General features: G+C 37.6%; 1 protein-coding gene across 10 annotated transcripts in view; it reads right to left on the reverse strand.

Annotated features, from left to right (window-relative positions):
* The window catches only part of Nfia (nuclear factor I A), a 362,119-nt gene that overhangs the window by 31,750 nt on the left and 312,179 nt on the right, over positions 1-18,190 (reverse strand). For 8 of the 10 annotated variants that reach the window (XM_074079960.1, XM_074079959.1, XM_074079963.1 and 5 more), the window contains one exon: positions 3,989-4,080. The exons of the other annotated variants lie outside the window; for them this stretch is intronic. In XM_074079960.1, coding sequence (XP_073936061.1) covers positions 3,989-4,080 — 92 coding nt within the window. The remainder of the gene's footprint in view (positions 1-3,988; positions 4,081-18,190) is intronic. 10 annotated transcript variants of the gene reach the window in all.

Consider the following 18,190-nt stretch of genomic DNA (forward strand, 5'->3'; position numbering starts at 1 on the left):
TATTTTCCACAATTAACATGTATCCATAGTGTAATAAGAAAAAGTCACCATTTTTAAAGTTCCTTGTGAATCACTGAGATTTAGTACTGTGTGCTGAGCACCCACTAGGTGCTGGCACTTTCCAGCAGCTGGCACGTGATTACAGTGGATTTTCTTGGTAAACAGTCTACTTTTCCTGGCTGTTTACAGAAGTTTAGACTCTTAAGAGGGGAACGGGCCATGAGAATTTATGTAATGATTATTTTTTAAATGGTAAAATGCACTTAAGATTTGCCATTTTTAACTACACAGTTCAGTGGGACTGGGACACTCACATTGTTGCAGGACCATCATCACCTTCCATCTCCAGAACATTTTCATCATGCAAAACTGAAACTCTGTAGCCATCAAACACTGCATCCCTCTCTTCCCTTAGCCACTGGCAACCACCACTCTACTTCCTGTTTCTAGCACTTTGACTATTTTAGGTATCTCAGGTAAGTGGAATCATACAATATCTTTCTGTGACTGTCTTATTTCACTTAGCATAAGTCTTCAGGATTCATTCATGTTGTGACATGTGCCAGAATTTCCTTTTTAAAGAAGAATAATATTCCATGATGCATGTAAACCACATTGTATTATCCATTCATCTGTTGATAGACACTTGGGATGTTTTTACCTGCTGGCTGTGATGAGTAATGCTGCTCCAAACATAAGAGTACAAATATCCCTTCAAAACCCTGCTTTCAGTTTTTTTGGATATATGCTCATGGTGAGATCATAATACCCTCCCAGAGAAAAAAGCAGGGAATATGCCTGTGCTTTTCCTCGGAATGAAGTGTCGTTCTCTGTTTGAATATCCCTAAGGAAAGGTGCTAGACATCTCACGGAGTAGTTACAGAACTGGGTGCAAATCCTTGCTCCACTCCTTACTGTTTTATGTCCTTGGGAAAAATCAACAGTCTCATTTGGTCTTGGCTTCCACATCTATAAAGTGAAGATAATTACATCTATCCTATTGGGTGGCTATAAAGATTAGCTGGATAGCATACCCAAAGTACTCAGCACATAGACAAGGCTCAATACATAGAGGCGGCATACAATCAAATAACTTTTTTCTTAAGAAAAGTATTACTATAACAAAGTTCTTACTGTAAACTGAAAGCCTATTTATACATGTCTGTGCATTAATTTGATTTCTACCCTCTAGGAAAAACAGAGACCATCTCTAATTCATCTTCTATAGGATGGCGCTCCAGGCATTTTAAGAGATTTCCACCAGGGACCTGGTCTTTGAGAGAAAGATTTTTATCTTGCATTTGTTTATGGAGATCAGAGTACTTCCACATTGACAAAGCTCAGAAATCGGCCTGGGCAGCTCTCTAGTTTTTACTTCTTTATAAGTGGAAAGCAAAATTTTGCTTTCTCAGAAAAACTTTCCCTATATTTCAATTAATACAAACTTCAGGCTTTATAACAAGGGTGTCAATATAGAAAAATGCAAGCTTGTGTAGATTATTAATCAGCAGACCATGTTCAAATTATGCCTTTAAAAATTCTTGTCTGCTGGGTGCAGTGCTCAAGCCTGTAATTCTAGTTACTCAGGAGGTGGAGATCAGGAGGCTTGAGATTTGAGGACGGCCCAGGTAAAAGTTTTTGAAACCCCATCTCAACCAATAAAAGCTGACTGTAGTGATATGTGCCTCTCATCCAGGTTATAATGGGAAGCATAAATAGGAAGATTGTGATCCAGGCTGGTTTGGGCATAAATGTGAAACCCTATTTGAAGAAGCAAGAAGGGATGGGGGCATGGGTTAAGTGAGAGAGCACCTGTCAAGCAAGCACAAGGCCCTGAGTTCAAACCCCAGTTCTGCCAAAAAAAAAAAAAATCCTGTTAAAAATCTTATGAAGTAATGGTCCTCCTGAAAGGAAGCTTACATTTAAGGTCTACTATTATTTTATTATCTGTATATACACATATCTAACACTTTAAACGGTTCCAGAAAGCAGGTTTTTTTTAAAGAGTTATTATGTACACGTTAAAATATTTACAGCATATAATTTTTAACTCGGCATATATGTATTTTGTATATATATGGAAAATGACAACTCCATTAGCACATTTCTCATAAGACAATTGGGAATAGCTTTCTTAAAGCCAAAAGTGGCAGGTGTCACTGTGGGTAAAAAACATTTAAGCCGTTGTCTCTATGATGCCAAATATTTAATGCAAACCAAAAAATTCAGTTCCAGATGCCAACTCTGGGTCTACATGACATCATTCACCCAGATGCGTGGAAAATCTGGACTTTTAAGAATTGAATTTTTGTGGTTTCTGGGTTAAATAAGGCATTTGTGAAACAAAGTGATATTGGAATATACATGTTTTGATTATAGAGAAATAAAGTGAATGAAACACAGGGTACAATTTCAGTGCTGTGAATGACAGCTCATATAAAAAAATACTGTGCAAAATACAAACAGGACATTTCAAAGCGGCATTTTTAAGGTTCTTAATAAAACAACTTGAGTGTACCAGTGCTTTGAAAAAAGAAAGCAACCATCTGACACTGAGCCACTAGCCGCTCTTCTCTCTTCTCCCTGAGCTTGAATGTATAAGCCAAGAATACAAAGTTAAACTATGTTCTTCTGTTTAAAGATAGATGGTTTCAAGGTAATTATGCAAACTCAAACTCATCAGGAAAGTACTTGAATATTTGAAGGCATGGGAAAATAAGCAAATAACTAGAGGAATTTTCTGGGAGGTACTGAATAGGAGATTTTAATCCCGGATACCATGTGCAAGCCAGTTTAAGAAGAAACAGCAGAAGTGGGAAATCCAAGAGCTAGCCCTTTCCCTCTCCCCAGACCTCCCAGATCTGTGGATGCTGTAGTTCCTGTGACCAGGCTTCCTTGTAGGGAAGACTTCAGAGGCAGTGGGGGTCAATCTGTGCTATCCTCAGAGGAATAAACCAAAGCACTGTGCAGAGGAAGCAATTGAACCCAGAAAGGCAAGTCTACTGTGTTCACAAACACCTGGCCATAGCTTCACAAGCAGACAACCAGTTACAAATTAAGCATCTGAAGAAAACATACCAGGCATATTAACAAAATCGCTCAGAATTTTTCAAACACTTGCTAAGAACCTAAAGGAGAAAATACTTTCTTTGAAACAATTGTGATTATAGATTGCCACATTCTAAATTAGGAAATCAGGGAACAGCTTCTTTTCAATCTTACATCTAATTCTATTCCACCAATGTATAAATACCTCTATACACATACCTGCGAATTCAAGGGTTCATTGCTTCTCAATTCACAGCAGCTATTCCAAAACTGTGTACAAGATCTCTTCTCCTTGACCTATACCAAACACAACTCTCCAGTGTACCCAGACAAGCGCTAGACATCCTGCACACTCTTCTCTCACTTCTCTATCTCAAATATGGCATTCTATTCACTTTCCTTCCCATCCTCTAGCCCTTGCTCCACAGTCACCCCTCCAAACTCCTATTTCTGGAACCACACCAACACCTTAATAGCGCTCAGAAACCTTTCTCCCTTCTTTCTTTTAGAAAGCTTGCCAGGTTTAAGGAACACAGAGGACTGACTGGTCCTACTCCCAGCATGCACTCTGATGTCGCAGCAACCAGGTTCATAGGGGCCCACTTCTGTCTGCTTGCATTTAGGGCCATGATCTCAAGGAGGAAACACACACTGTGAACACTGGGAACTTTACTTGCATAGCAAAACCTGTGTCAAGCTAAGAAATCCTCTTCTTCTGCCCTCTCAATACCAAAAGCAAAACTTGCAGTCCTGTTTTCTATGATTCCTGAACACAGGAAAACATGGCTGAAGGGCTAGGAGGAGGGGTTGGGGGGAGTCAGAAGGAAAGGGACTGAAGAGGGGCAGGGACTTGCGGCCCCTTGTGCCCCAAGACAAGTTAAAATGCACCTGATGAATAATACAAGCTGCACCACATACAGAAAAGATGAGAGCGGCCCACCTGTGTCTGTTGAGGGATATTTACAAAGCTTGGATCCCGTGGTCCAACACTGACGAATCGGTTTGCGGGGGAGGTGCTGGGTGTCGAGTAGGCTGTGAAGGGAAGGGACACATGCGTTCAGGAAGCAGCACGAGATTGCACACACAAACAACACCAAAACACACAGTCTCTGAGCCTCTGCAGCTGATTAACAAGGAAATGTGCAAACACTGTAGCTAGCAAAAGGATCTGGCTAGCAAGGGCATTTTAGACAGTCCAAAAGGGGTGGCAGGGATTGGCTCCCAATGACTTCTGCGGTTAAACAATGTCAAATTGGTACTCAGAGGAGCTGTGTTCTCCCATCATACAAATTAGAACATGCAGGGCATTTGCAAAGTATATGTTCTATGTTAAACATGAGCTCTGGGGTAAGAAAGAGATATCCGGGTCTTAGACGACAGGGAGAAAGAAATCAGGTAGGAAGGGGAGGAACACAGTTCATTTTAAACTTTGTTTTTCATGCTGTTACACTCCTAAAAGTTACAGACTGGTTCTGGGCCTCTCTAGCTAGAGATGGAAGAAGAGTCCTTATGGAAGGAATGGATGGGTTCTTTAGGAAGGAGGTGGAAAACCATTTGGAACAAGCTGCCCTTATGGGCCCAGTAGAGGGTGTAGAATCTTTATGATGCCCCAGATGTGCTTAAAAGACTTTAAGCACAGTGGTATTCTTCCCCTTTAGGTCCCTTCTGTAGGGCACAACTGTCAAGACCCTGTGCAAACCAAGATACCACACTGGGACCAAAGGTACTGCACTTCAGTTACTGTCCTTTACACAGTATGTGGAAGTTTTGTTGTTGGTTTTTATGCTTTATTTAGAAAGAAAAAAAATTTAGTAACTTTTGTTTGCTTGTAAACCCAAATGTACATTTTGGTTGTTTGGTGTCTCACAATTCACTTCTTTAGCACAAACTCCAAGGATATATTTCAGATTCTTCCTTTGTTCTAGAATTGAACAATTAAAATAATTCTAATTCTTAACAATAATTATAAAAGGCCTATTTTTTTTAACTCCAGAGGCACAACATCTAAAGGACAAAAATGACTCACAATTTCTAAAAACAAATATATTTTTTTCTTACTGACATTATCTATTACTTCTCTTCCTTTGATTCTGTTTTATAGAAAATTTTTTACAGAAAATTGCTCTTACTTCTAGTCCCCTTGTTAAACATATCTAGGGAGAAATTTCCCACCAATCTGGCCCAAGTCCTTTATCATATTGGTAAGAGCTAAGAAACTTTCTGTTGTAGTAGTTTTGTTTTAGGAGGATTTACCCAGTAATGACTTCATATAAAAATGATCTAAATGTATGACATGTTGTACTGCCCACTAATGTGAAGCTATTCATTTCCTCCCTGCCTCATCCAATGTCAGACTTGGAAGAGTTGAGAAATAACTCTGCATCTAGCTGTTCTCTAGATATCTCTGCCTCATGGGCATGGGTGAAATTTAGTTTTTTTGAAAGGCTCAGTAAAACACTCTTTATTACTTGTTTCTCTTAGCCCCTGGCTTTACTTTGATAAACTTTTAAGAAATAACAACAGAAAGTTATACATTGAAAGTGGTGGACTGTAATTATCTGGTAATGTATTCACTTGCTCCTAGCGCACAAAGAAGATGAAGGAGAGATAACCTGTTGGACCTGTTAGTGGTTAGGAGAAGTGTTCTTTTCACACACGAATAGGTAGGTATGTTTAGAAGGTATAAAAAGGAATTAAGGGTATGCTTGGATACTAAGGCTACGTGCTCAAATGTGAGCCCTTAGTTTGATGATTCTAGTAGAACAGTGTGTATTGGCTGGCTGTTTATTATACACATAGAGCAGAACTTCCTGTGATATTTTCACTATACTGGTGACATCATAAACAATCACACTAATTGATCCCAGCATACATGCTATGATGGGGCAGCTTTTTTGTGATAATAGTTCTTGTAGAAAAAGCAAGCTTACTAAATCTTGAAAGGCATTTATATGATTCCCCATTGTCTATTTTTGTAGGCCCACATTTTGCCATTTGGGAGAGAGTTTAGCATACAAATAATCTGGCTACTCAGAACAATGAAGAGACTAAAAACTGGATATTTTCCTTTCTCTGATCATGGGACAAAACTTGCAGTTTTGCTTTCAGAACATCCCAGAAGGCTTTTAATGATCTCTAGGGCTATTAAAAGGGACTAAAGTTTATTCTGGTTATTAAAAAAACAGTAGTGGTCAGAGGAGGCAGTGTGTTTGTTTGCAGTTTTAAAAGGATATTATTAAGTACAAAGATCTGGAAACCTTGGATGCCTACGTCATAGAATGGTGCCCAGGGAAATTTGTTCCATAGAAAGTTAGTTTCTGGGGAAAATCAGGGACACAGGAAAAACAAGGGAAGGAAGAAAGAAATTCTGACTCATCTTTCATTATCATAGGTACGACAGGCAGGGTGCTCACCTATAACCAGATATAGTTCCAGAAAAGATAGTACATAAATTGAATTTGAGTTTTTTAAAAAAACCCATGGAACCAGGAAGTTACACTATTGAACGAAACCTCAGTTGAATTTTTTAAATTAAAACAACACATTTACCATAGTGTATCAATTTTATATGTATTCTTAACAGAATATACATGAATATAAGATCAAGAAAAAAAGAGGACAATGTCATAATTAATTATATATAAGTATGTTTGTTATGACATTATATCACCTTCATATGTTTCTTAATTTTAATTCTTGCCTTATTGACAAGACAAACAATCAAATGCTGTAGGAAGAGCCTCAAGACATCATGAAATACAGAAAACAATTTTGGGGGGATTACCATGCACATATTTGAGACTTCTAGAGAGGGAAATTCAGGGCTAATTTTTTTTGATTAAGTCAACAGGGATATCAAATTGGCTCTATAATCTTATTGTAAAAGTCCTCATGGCAAATATGCATGACTACTAGAAATCAAATTATGGAGTATTTAGCTGTTTATTAAATAGACAATGTTTGCTTTCTTTAGCAGTCAGTCACTTTACCTATATTAGCAGCATCACCATGGCCCATTCTCCTTACATTCTGGAAGAATATTCCTGTAAGAAGCTTTATCACCTCTTGTTTGCACTAATCTTACCATATTTTTCCTCTCTTTAATGTATTTCTTCACATTATTTAAGAGTTTTAGTTGGCCTTCACCCTAACAGTAAATACCAAAACTTCAAGCCAGAATGTGATCCCATATCCGAAAAGTGGCATTCTTCTGTGTTACCCACTTTCGTATGGAGTGCTAATTCTATAATGCTTCACTTAGTCTCAGTAAGATTGGTTGGGGGATGGTTTAGGGCAGTCTCTCTTTACGAGCAATGGTTTTATAGGGCCTTTGAGGTGCTGGACTCTGTCCCTAGGGGCACTGTGGGATACAGAGGGGGAGTGGAGGTGAAACCTAAAATTTAGTGCTGCTCTTTACAAAGCTGCAGGTAGGTATCCCTTGGGAGGACTCAGCCTCTATGTCCTCAAAAATGGACTTGGTCACCCCTGGCTAGCTAAACAGAATTCCAGCTTCTGTTGTTCTCAGTATGTTGGTTTCCTCTTTCTTTTTCTGGACAAGAAGGAATAAGTGATAAAGAAATCTTGACATTTCCAGTTGTTAGTGCTGAGTCTGTAATAGCCATTTTTCAACAATTATACCCGCACTGTTGTTAAGAACTTTGTTGTGGAGGTGTGACTTACGTGGTAGAGTGCCTGCTTTGCAAGCGCAAAGCCCTGAGTTCAAACTCCAATCCAACCAAGAAAAAAATAGAACTTAGTTGATGTGTCTGACTATGCAAGAGACCAGATGAGCTTTGCACTTCTGAATTTACTTCCAGATGCAAGAACCATGGACCAATGATGTCCCCAAAAACCTGGTAAGTGGGGCTCCTCACTGATACAAAGTGTGAGGAGAAATTTGTTGTTTTATCAAAGACTCCAACTCCATGAAAGTGGTGGTCATTCTCCCTCTTCTTTATTCCCGTAGACTCTACCAAGTCTAACTTTGCGGTACATTGGGCATATTTTAATATGGTCATATGCTCTCTCTCTTGCTCCAAAAGATACTTATTTCAATATCTGCCATCTGCCAGACTCTGTACTGCACATTACTGGGGTACAGAGGTGACAAAGATATATTACTATTCTCAGATGTTAGCATCTACTGGGCAGATGTAACTTCAGAAAATGAGATTAAGAGTGCTTAAAAGTAATAGAAACAAAAATCTGTGGGGTGTTAAAAGACAGAAAAGTGACAAATCCAGCAGGAGGAACAGGAAGAGTTTTATACTCTGGGTTGTCAGGGTCTCAGGGACTGGAGGTCCCAGAGGAAGCATCATAAGCAAGGGACAGAGCTGGGAAGGAGGCCTCCATCATGAGGGAAGGAAGAAGAGGAGAACTTGCATGGTTCATTTTGTCATACAGCAAGATAAGGCAAAAATTTAATGCTCAGAAACCTGAACATTTAAAAAATGGAGGGGAATGGTCCTGTTGGAATTTATTTTCTTTTAAGAGGAAGAAATAATTTTTAAAATAAATAAAGACACCAAATTTCTCTTCTGAACACCAGTAAGACAGCTATCATCTCCCCACTCGAAACTTTTCCATTCTCATCTTGCACATCAATATGCACCTCCGTGTGTTCCCATTTCCAGAAACACAGGTGGGGATTCCTCTCTAAAAATAAGTAGTCAATCCAAATAGACTTGTGATTTCTCTGCCTGTCCAGGAATATGTTAGTTATTAAGGGGAAAAACAGTCACATTTAGGAATGCAGACTGAAACAGAAGTCTGTGTATTTGGAAAACTGCAGTGTTACTGTTTCTCAGCAATACCTAGCACTGAAGCAAACGGGGGTGACAGAGCATCCAGTCACAAAGTGAAAGTGAGAGGCTTATATACCTAATTGAAATAGTGTTCCAAAGCTCTAACTGTACTGTCACATTTGTTAAAAAGAAGAAAAAGAAAAAAGAAAAAAAAATACCACAACTCTGAGATTTTCATTTCTGAATAAAATGTGCAGCTAGTGTTAGAAAATACATTGGCTAATTTTTAAAGGAAACCATTACTATTGATTTTATTTAGGGACTTGAACAGCACTATTTCCTGCCAGGTCATAAGAGAATGCTGCAGAATACTGAAGCGGCTTTTCCTTTAAAGAAATCTATCGGTATTGACCAAGTTTACAGGGCCTAGGTTCACATTATTAATATCACCACATAGCTGGGGACAGTCATTTTTTACAGCCTTTGAAAACACTCAGCCTTTGCTTAACACATGATCCGGTATTCAGAGATTCAGAAATCTCCACGATTGGATGGATGCTGTAGTTCTCATCCAGATGTTTGGAATCTGGAAGATAAGCGCCCTGAATTTCCATTATTTTTATCACATCTGTGCAGTTAGTTACTTCATTCTACTATCTCTGCAAATCTTTTGTCTCTACAAACAAGTTACAACAACAACAAAGAAACACAGCCCTCAGGGCATGAAATTAAAGGCTTCTTATCGCTAGTAAATGATTATAGAACAACATACCCACAAGCTTTCTTCCTGAAGAGCTAGCAGATTCTAACTTTAATATATTAGCATCACTTACCATGTACAGTAACAATTTGCAGGACATGTCTAATGTGCCAGTAATTCACAAGCGTCATGAAAAGAATCAATTCAGCCAGACGGCTTTGCTCTGTTAGTGTTTCTGTTTGTATAGAGGATCCTCAGGGAGATAGGGACTCTGACTCTATTAGGATTTGGGGTAACATGGCAGGCAGGGTGGTATTAGACATTTCACATTATTGTGTGCAGAGCGACTTTAAACTGGAGACACTTTGACCTTATGTGACCCAGATCTATGGAAGAACGTTACCTCACTAAGAGTGTTTCCACTCCTCAGTCCATACAAGCTTTCTTTTTCTACAATATTTTAAAGAATAAAACTACAGTTTTATTTCAGTTCATTTTAATTTATTTCTGATGGCCGATCCAAGTTCTATTTGGACTTACACTTATTTCTACGCGTATGCTGTGTGTTGTTTCCATTGATAGAACACATTTATTGATCAGAGGCAAATGTGTGTATGGTAGGCACAGGTGAAAGTTAGATGAAATAGCCCTGGGGAACAGACCCTGGATTCAGCTGGAGTTGGCTAAAAAAAGAAACTTTAATCAATATATTGGATCATTCTCTCTTAAAAGGCTTCTACAAGCCTCTCAAAAGGGAGTGCAACTCTGGAAACCCGCTTCTGGGGATTTATCCTCAAAACACCAACTGAAAGTACAGATAAAGATGTGTGCTTCAAGATGTTCGTTACAGCATTACTTATAAGAGTGACAAATTGGAACCAACTTTTAAGCTAATGGTTCATCCATATATTGGAATATTTGCATCCATTAATAACATCAAATCAAGATATTTATAGTATGAAATAAAATCAGCTTACAAAATTATACAAACACATATATAGATGCATACATTTACTCACATCATGATCAGTTATGATCAAAATATGACAAAATGGTTGGAAAATAAGCACAGAAAGTTGTTATCTCTGAAAAGTGGGATGATAGATGATTTTTAAATACCTCCTAGTAATTGTTTTTTGGAGATAGGGTCACTATGTAGCTCAGGGTGGCCTTGAACTTGTGATTCTCCTGCCTCAGTCTTCCTTCTGAGTGCTGGGATTATAGGCATGTATCACCATATCCAGCAGCTTCTACTAATTTTTAATCTCATGTAAAATACCCACAAATGAAAGTTGAAAATCTCAAATAATATTTTTGAGGCAGGGAAATAAAGTCAATAGAAAATGAATTTCAGAACCAGAAAATGCTGGATTGAATCTGTTTGATCTCTAACTAGAAATATAATCTTGGCAAGCCAGTTAACCTCTCTGAACATTTCTATGTGGAGTGCAGAACATAAGAAACATATTTATTCCAATTCTCCAGACTAGCTCTTGACTCAGACTTTAACCTCTCTGTGAATGTCTCACGGGCTACTTCTCCACCAAATGGTCCAGAGTGATCTATACAGAGACTATGCCAACAAGATGAGAAATCCCTGCATTTTCCTGTGCTTTCTATTAAAACAATGGGGGAAAAAGGCTAAAATCATCTAATTGGGGACTTTTGACTCCAAAAACTGATTAAGGGTGTTTATTATAACCCAAGAGATCTGCCTCCTAGCAAAACAAATACTCAAACATTTCAAAGATTAATGTTACGATGACACCTATATGCAATTTTTAAGAGTGTAAATTATACAATAGTTTTGCAGAGCAAAAAGAGTGTCAATAATGCTTCTGTTTGTAAATCCAATTCTAAAAATCTATCCTAAGGAAATTATTACTGTTGAGGACAAAAACATCTATCTAAGCATATGCTGGAGCATATTCCACAGGTTGGACACAAGTGAAGGTCCTATGGTAGGGACATAATTACGAATTGTTTAAAATTACATTTCCTAACTTTTTAATGAATAAGTCATACAATGCAAACTTAAAATAGCACACAAAATATCATTCATTATGATCACAATCTTTACATACACACATACACGCACACACAGACATGAACTAAGAAGATGGGGAAAATAAGATCAAAATGCTAATACCAGTTGATTGCAGGAGAATATTACTTTTTTATACTTTCCAAGTTTCCTACAATGCCATATCTTATTACCTTTTTAAAGGAAGTCTTCAAACTCATCTGTCATCCCTGTCATCTGAAAAAGTAAAAAACTGAGGCTAATACAAGACTTGCATGGGTCATGATAACCCAAATGGATGCAATCATCCATCCTTCTGTTCTCTTTTGTTACTCCTTCTTTGTAATGCTCATTTCTTAATCTCTTTTTTCCTGCTCTGCCTCCTGTGTTTTTCACCTAATTCAATGTTCTATGGATGAAATAGTAAAAAAAATTTTATGGAGTGTCTTAGGGCTTTCAAAGGAAAGCCTAACACTATTACATCTCTCAATATATTACTTGTACTGATAGAGTAGAAAGCACTGGGCTTTGAAGTCCAAGAGACTCAGGTTGGAGCCTTATTCAGTTACATCTTTAAAAAAGAAATCACAATTCCAACTTTACAGTTAGCACAACCAGTACCTAAGGTAATGCATATGAAAATACCCACCAAAATGCCTGGTTTTCAATAACTCCTTTTCTTTTCCTCTTTACAAATTTAAACATTACAAAATCAGGCTGTATGTACGTAAAACAAAAGTGCTCTGAAAAAAGTATATCAATTATGATTTAGGATAACACATACACTTATGCACTCAATCGGTTTCCAGAGCACAACCTGCGAAGAAATAAAGACTGCTATGAATGAAAGTGCAAACCTTACACTGAACTCTGCTCTCTGCGAAGGGAAAGAATATTATTGTTTACCAAAGATCACACAGTTTTGCTATTATACCCAAAGTCCAGGATAGTACAGATAGTATAGTTAAAAGCTTGATGTACAAAAATTGCCAAGGAGTTTACGAGTCTTCTCTGTGTGAGTATGTGGTTTTGGGCACTGTCATGATGGAGGTGTAAATAAGTTATTAGATTGACTAGGAAAATATTTTTTAAAATAAATCATTATATTAGATATAAAAGGCAATTTAATACTTAATATCTTTCATTTCCCATTGGATAAAGCACCAAAGACCCATCTCCTAGCTACCTCTTCCTTGAGCCAACCACCATCACCAGGTCTTATCCTCACACATACAACCACACGTGTCTGCACCCCATCCCCAGGGCAGTCGTCTATGCAGTAATACTCTCGGAACTCTCCTTTGCTGACTGAATATAACTCAAAGATTGTTCCATGAATTCAAACTCACTTGCCTGGGTTTCAAAGAGTTCCTAATATATAATACTTATATCGATGGAGATGCAGGTTATCGATCTTACATAATTGATGCTGCATTGAACACTTTGTACAGCTTTGCTCTTATGTCCCACTCTATGCATGGCTTATACTTAAAATATATACATCTATTTATGATTTCACATGTAAAAATTTTTGTTATAAAATTTATGTACATAATTTAAGTCACACATACGTGTGTGTATTTGAACTCAGAGCTTTCCACTTGCTAGGCAGGTACTCTACTAGTTGAGCCATAACTCCAGCCCTTAAGATAACTTTTTGATCTTCGCCAATCTTATTGGTAAAAATACTGCTTGTAATGGTCCAAAATATCCATGTACAAATAATTTATATAAAATAAGAAAATTTATTATGGCTAATATAGTTACCCTAAGAGTGACTTTTCAATGCCTCAGTTGGATCAGTTTTAACATGAAGCCATATTTGAGAACAGTTTAACCTAAACAACAGTTTGCTGTTTATAAATGATGAAATACAAATTTCAATACTATGTATTTATGGTATAATGCAACAATCAATATTTGACTAATCTCTAAAAGTATAAATAAAAAAGAATTCTAAGATTTCTGGGAATATAAAATCTAATATTCAGAAGTGTAGCATCCGGTGGTTTAGGTTCTAGGAAGATTAAGGTCAATACTCATTTAAATATCTACAAAGGTAAAGTTCCCATTTGAAAGTTTAAAGGACATTTTTAACGTCATGTTTTCCCTGAAATCACATATTTTTTAGTTTAAGAAACACTTTGTGAAAATGTTTCCAAGTTAAGATATCTTACAACCTATAAAATTAAAGCTAATCTTGCATTGCTCTTACATTACATGAATTAGAAGTCTTTGTTTTCCTTTTCCCTGTTTACATCATTTTCTGGTCTATTTGTTTATTGATCTTTCTCTTCCTATCTTTTAAAAAGCAGATATTAGACGATCTGGACTTTTTTTCACATGTGCTACAAATATTTTTTTCCCACATTATCTCTTGTCTTTTAACTTTGTTTATGGTGGCTTTTTCTGTGTATGAATTTTTGGTACATTTAGAGTAGAATTTACCTGTCTTTCATGGATGCTGGTTTTTGTACTATTTAGAAAGCCCTTCTACATGTCACTATTATATTAAAAAAAAATTATCGTACATTTTCTTGAGGTATTTTATGGCTAAACATTTTTGCTATTTTGTTTTTTGTTCTAGTTGAAATTTATTTATTTCAACTTTTTCCAGAGTGCTATCATTTGTATCAATACACTTTATTAAATAATCCCTTTCCCTCCTCTGAAATACCACTCTTATCAGAAAAATACTGGACGTACTTGGGTCTCCTTTTTTAATTCTCTAATTGAGAAGGTTACACACAACTAACATACAGTATAGGGATAACAGCAGCACTGGTAAAGGGGCTCAAGTCAATTTGGAAACCAAGCAGAGTAAAACAAGTTCCCTTGCACTTTGAGGCATCTAACATGACCTAAGAGCAGGTAAGAACGACCAGGTGTTCTTTGGAATTGTTCTGCAATCTGTCTGTTGGAGTTAATTACAAGAATCTAAGATGTAAAAACTCAGAACTGTATACCAAAGAGAATTTTATTGAATGCTAACTTTTATAATTTTTTTTCAAAAATAATAATGCTATTGTCTGGACATCAGTAGTGGAACTGTTTTGTGAAAAGAAGCCACTACAGGGCTGGTGATGTAGCTCAGTGGTGAGGGCTCACCCAGCAATGTGTGAGGCATAAGGTTTGACTCCCCAGCACTGCAGGGAGGAGAGGAAAGAAGAAAAGAAACCATTAAATCATTTGTTTTCATTCTTTTTTATAATCTACTACTCTTCTCTGAAAGTGAAGTCTTTATGTCTCCCCTAAATCTTTTGCTTTATTTCTTTCTCTGCTAATAAGACATAATTTCAGGACTAGAAACCATTTCATAATAATGTATAAATGACTACTAACACTTCCTTTATATTTCCTCCTAAGTTTTTCACTGGAAAAAAAAAAAGGAAGCCTTTGTTTAAAGCATAGAACCACATGCTACAGAAAAACATACGAACTCTAGGATCAAGGTGGCTGGGTATAAATCATATCCCTATGACACCTGGCTGAGTAACCTTTGGGGACTTATCTTATCTCTTTCTGCCTTGTCTTTCTCAATTAGCACAACAAAGAGAATTGACTTCTTAGGATTAATGTATTTAATGTATGGATGAACTGAGATAATACATATACAAACATTCTTGAAGTCCTTGACACATTAGTAAAAGCTTAATTCTTCCTTGTTGATTTCAGGCATGAGCAGGAGGAAACTGCCCCACTGTTCTGTAATTTGTAGGAGGAGCATGGAGGGCCTGAGCTATTATGGGAGCACTATCTTGGAGAAAGTAACCTCCTCTTTCTCATTTCACTTCCTTATCTATAAAGTCCTGACCTCACAGGAGTCTTAGAAAGATGTAATAAGCTAAGGTAAATGTGTAAAGAGCTTTGCTAATCAGAAGGCCCTCAACATAGTTTAATTTTTATGCTGCTAGAAAATTTCCATCACAGTCACCAATTATTTTATTCTCGGTTAACAGGTCCAAATTCATTCATACAATGTCACAACATTCACTGGTGATACAAAAATAAATAATAAAAGTAATTTGTTATTATACATTTCTATTTTAATAGGGTTCTAGTTTTAAAAAATCAAAAGCTCATAGTAAAGAAGGCATGGGGAGGAATGTTTATGGGCCTTTTAGGCATTATTTAAATTGAGTTTTTTTTTTCTTCTTTAAGTAAAAAAGAGAAAATACACATATTTTATCTTCCATCATAATTCAAAAGTGCTTTTTTTCATTATAATTCTATACTATGATGCCAATCTTCACTTCAGAAAAAAAATAAAGTCCATTTTTATAGTATGATCTTGGTTCCAAACTACTACATAAAAATTGGATCTTAAAAAATTAGCATAACTAAGACAAAGAATGGTGTACTTTGAATTCTTATGCACAGATAAACTGAGATATAATGAGCTGTTGTGCTCAGGATTCTTATCTATTGTATTATATGCTTGAAAAGGAGATTTTCCCCAATTAATGAGATAACATATGCAGAACTCAGTAACCTGCTCAGAGCTCCCATTGGCAGGATGTTCTCACGATTATTCTCAGAAGTAAGATGTCTAATGGGCATTTTGAACAGAACTAGTCAAACCAAACTTCTGATCTCCAACCCTCACCCCAAAACAGCAACTTCTGCCATCATCCTATCAGTTAATGGCAACTCCAACCCTCCAGTTGCTCAGGTCAGCAAATCTTGTTAGCTCTGCCTTTCCAATATATCTGTAATGTGACCACTTCTCACCACCCAGACTGCCCCACCCCACATGGGCATCAGCACTTCTTGCCTCGATGATTGCAGTCATACCCCCTCCACCCTGCCTGTTTTAGCTTTCTCCATTGTATCTACTGGCTCTTTATTTCCGAATTTCCCCTCCCACTACAGTGCAAGTTGCACCAGGGCAGGAAATTTTGCCTGTTTGATTCATTTGTGTATTCCTTGTGTCCAGAACAGAGGCTGGCATGTAACAGACAGTTTCTTAACTGTCTTCAGGCTTTCATTCATGGCCCTGACAATCTATTTTCAACAAAGTCTTTGAGTTTGTCTGTCCAGGCAGCATGGTTCCTCTGCATCTCATCTCACGCAGAGGAAATGTTCAGTTCTGACAATGTCAGTCGTAGAAGGCCCTACATGACATTTGCACTCCCAAGGCCCCAGTCACATCCTCATTACCTCTTGGACCTCTTCAGAACCTCTGTCTAGCAGTCACCTGGTTCCCTTATTCCATCAGAGCCTTGCTCTAATTTCCACTCTCAACCTCCACCCCCCCCCACCCTGTTACAGTTTATCCCTACTCCCTGCTCCCAACTCTCTGTGCCTCATCTTCCTATGCAGCACCTTCTTAACCCTACCCACCCTTTGCACTTAGGTCTTGTTTCTTGTTTCTCTTCTCTGAGGAAAAGCTTCATAAGGTCAAGATTTTCACCTTTTATTCCCTGTTGCATCCCAGCACCTAGAGAAGGTTTTGGCACATAGCTGATGCTAATAAATATGCATTGAGTGGATGGAGGCAGTGCTTTTCTCTCACTGGAGAAGGAAACCCACAGAAGTAGTTAATGAGCAAGAATGGAACACACCTGTGTGAACTGCATTCACAGGCTGAGTATTTGTCATGAAATCCAAAACAGTCCCTCAGCATAGTATATCAATCTGTCCTCAAATACATCAACAGTATAAAAGTTCTTTTTGAAAGAGAGAACTCTCTCCCCACTCCCACTTCCCCGTTTTTTAGAGCACTGGTAAGGATTTTCCCCATTAAAAAGTATTTATTTAACAGGCAACTCGTTTTTTCCCTCAGATTTGCCTTACCCTTCTTTTTCTGGCTACAGCTGTAAAGTTTAGTATTAGTGCCAGAGGCAACTGATTACTTAAAAAATACATACTCTGCTCTAGGCTGATATCCATTCGTATTTCATTATGAGAAGATAATAAAAACAATGCTTTGGACTTTTTGTCTACAGGGGAGCACAGTTCCTCTGACAGGCCCCCTATGAGCATGGAGGGTGAATGCTATACCCTTAGTAGATAAGGACCGTGAGCACCCCGCCCCCAAAGTTGGTAACATAGAAGACTGTTGGGATTGGTCCTGCTTTTTATTTTTAAAATCTTATTTTGTAAAAAGGCATTTCAAACCCCTAAACAGAAAAGTTACGTGAGCAATGTTTTTGATAAAGGCTTTGATTTTGGACATACTGTTGGGGTGCTGAACTCCTGTGTTCATCCAGTCATGCTGCTGCTTCTTGCTAACGCTGAGCTCTAATAAACTGGCAAAGATAAACAGGATCCAACCTTCCTGTGATTTTACTTTGTAAGAAAGCACATGATTTATGAAACTATTATTTTGTCTTTAATTTTTATCCAGTAGCAATCTAATTTTAGACCCTTTCCCAGCTGGTTTCTGAAGAAAAGTTCTGCCTTCTCTTGAAACACCAGAATTTCTACTAAAAAACAGCTTAAAGGTCTCCCCATTCCCCACCCCCAAGTCTCTCCTTGAAGCCCCAGCCTGGGACTAAATTCCCTCCCCACAACCTCTTGTAGCAGCAGTGCACATCCTTGATCCCAGTGTTGCTCTATTCACCTGCCTGTTTACCAGCTGTGTCCTTCAATAAATCCCATTTCTTTACAGCAGGGATTAATCATCTCTGTATTCCAAACAGCTAACACAGTCTTGGCACATGGTAGGTGCTC

The sequence above is a fragment of the Castor canadensis genome, chromosome 7 (assembly GCF_047511655.1).
Source record: "Castor canadensis chromosome 7, mCasCan1.hap1v2, whole genome shotgun sequence".
NCBI classification, from domain to species: domain Eukaryota; kingdom Metazoa; phylum Chordata; class Mammalia; order Rodentia; family Castoridae; genus Castor; species Castor canadensis.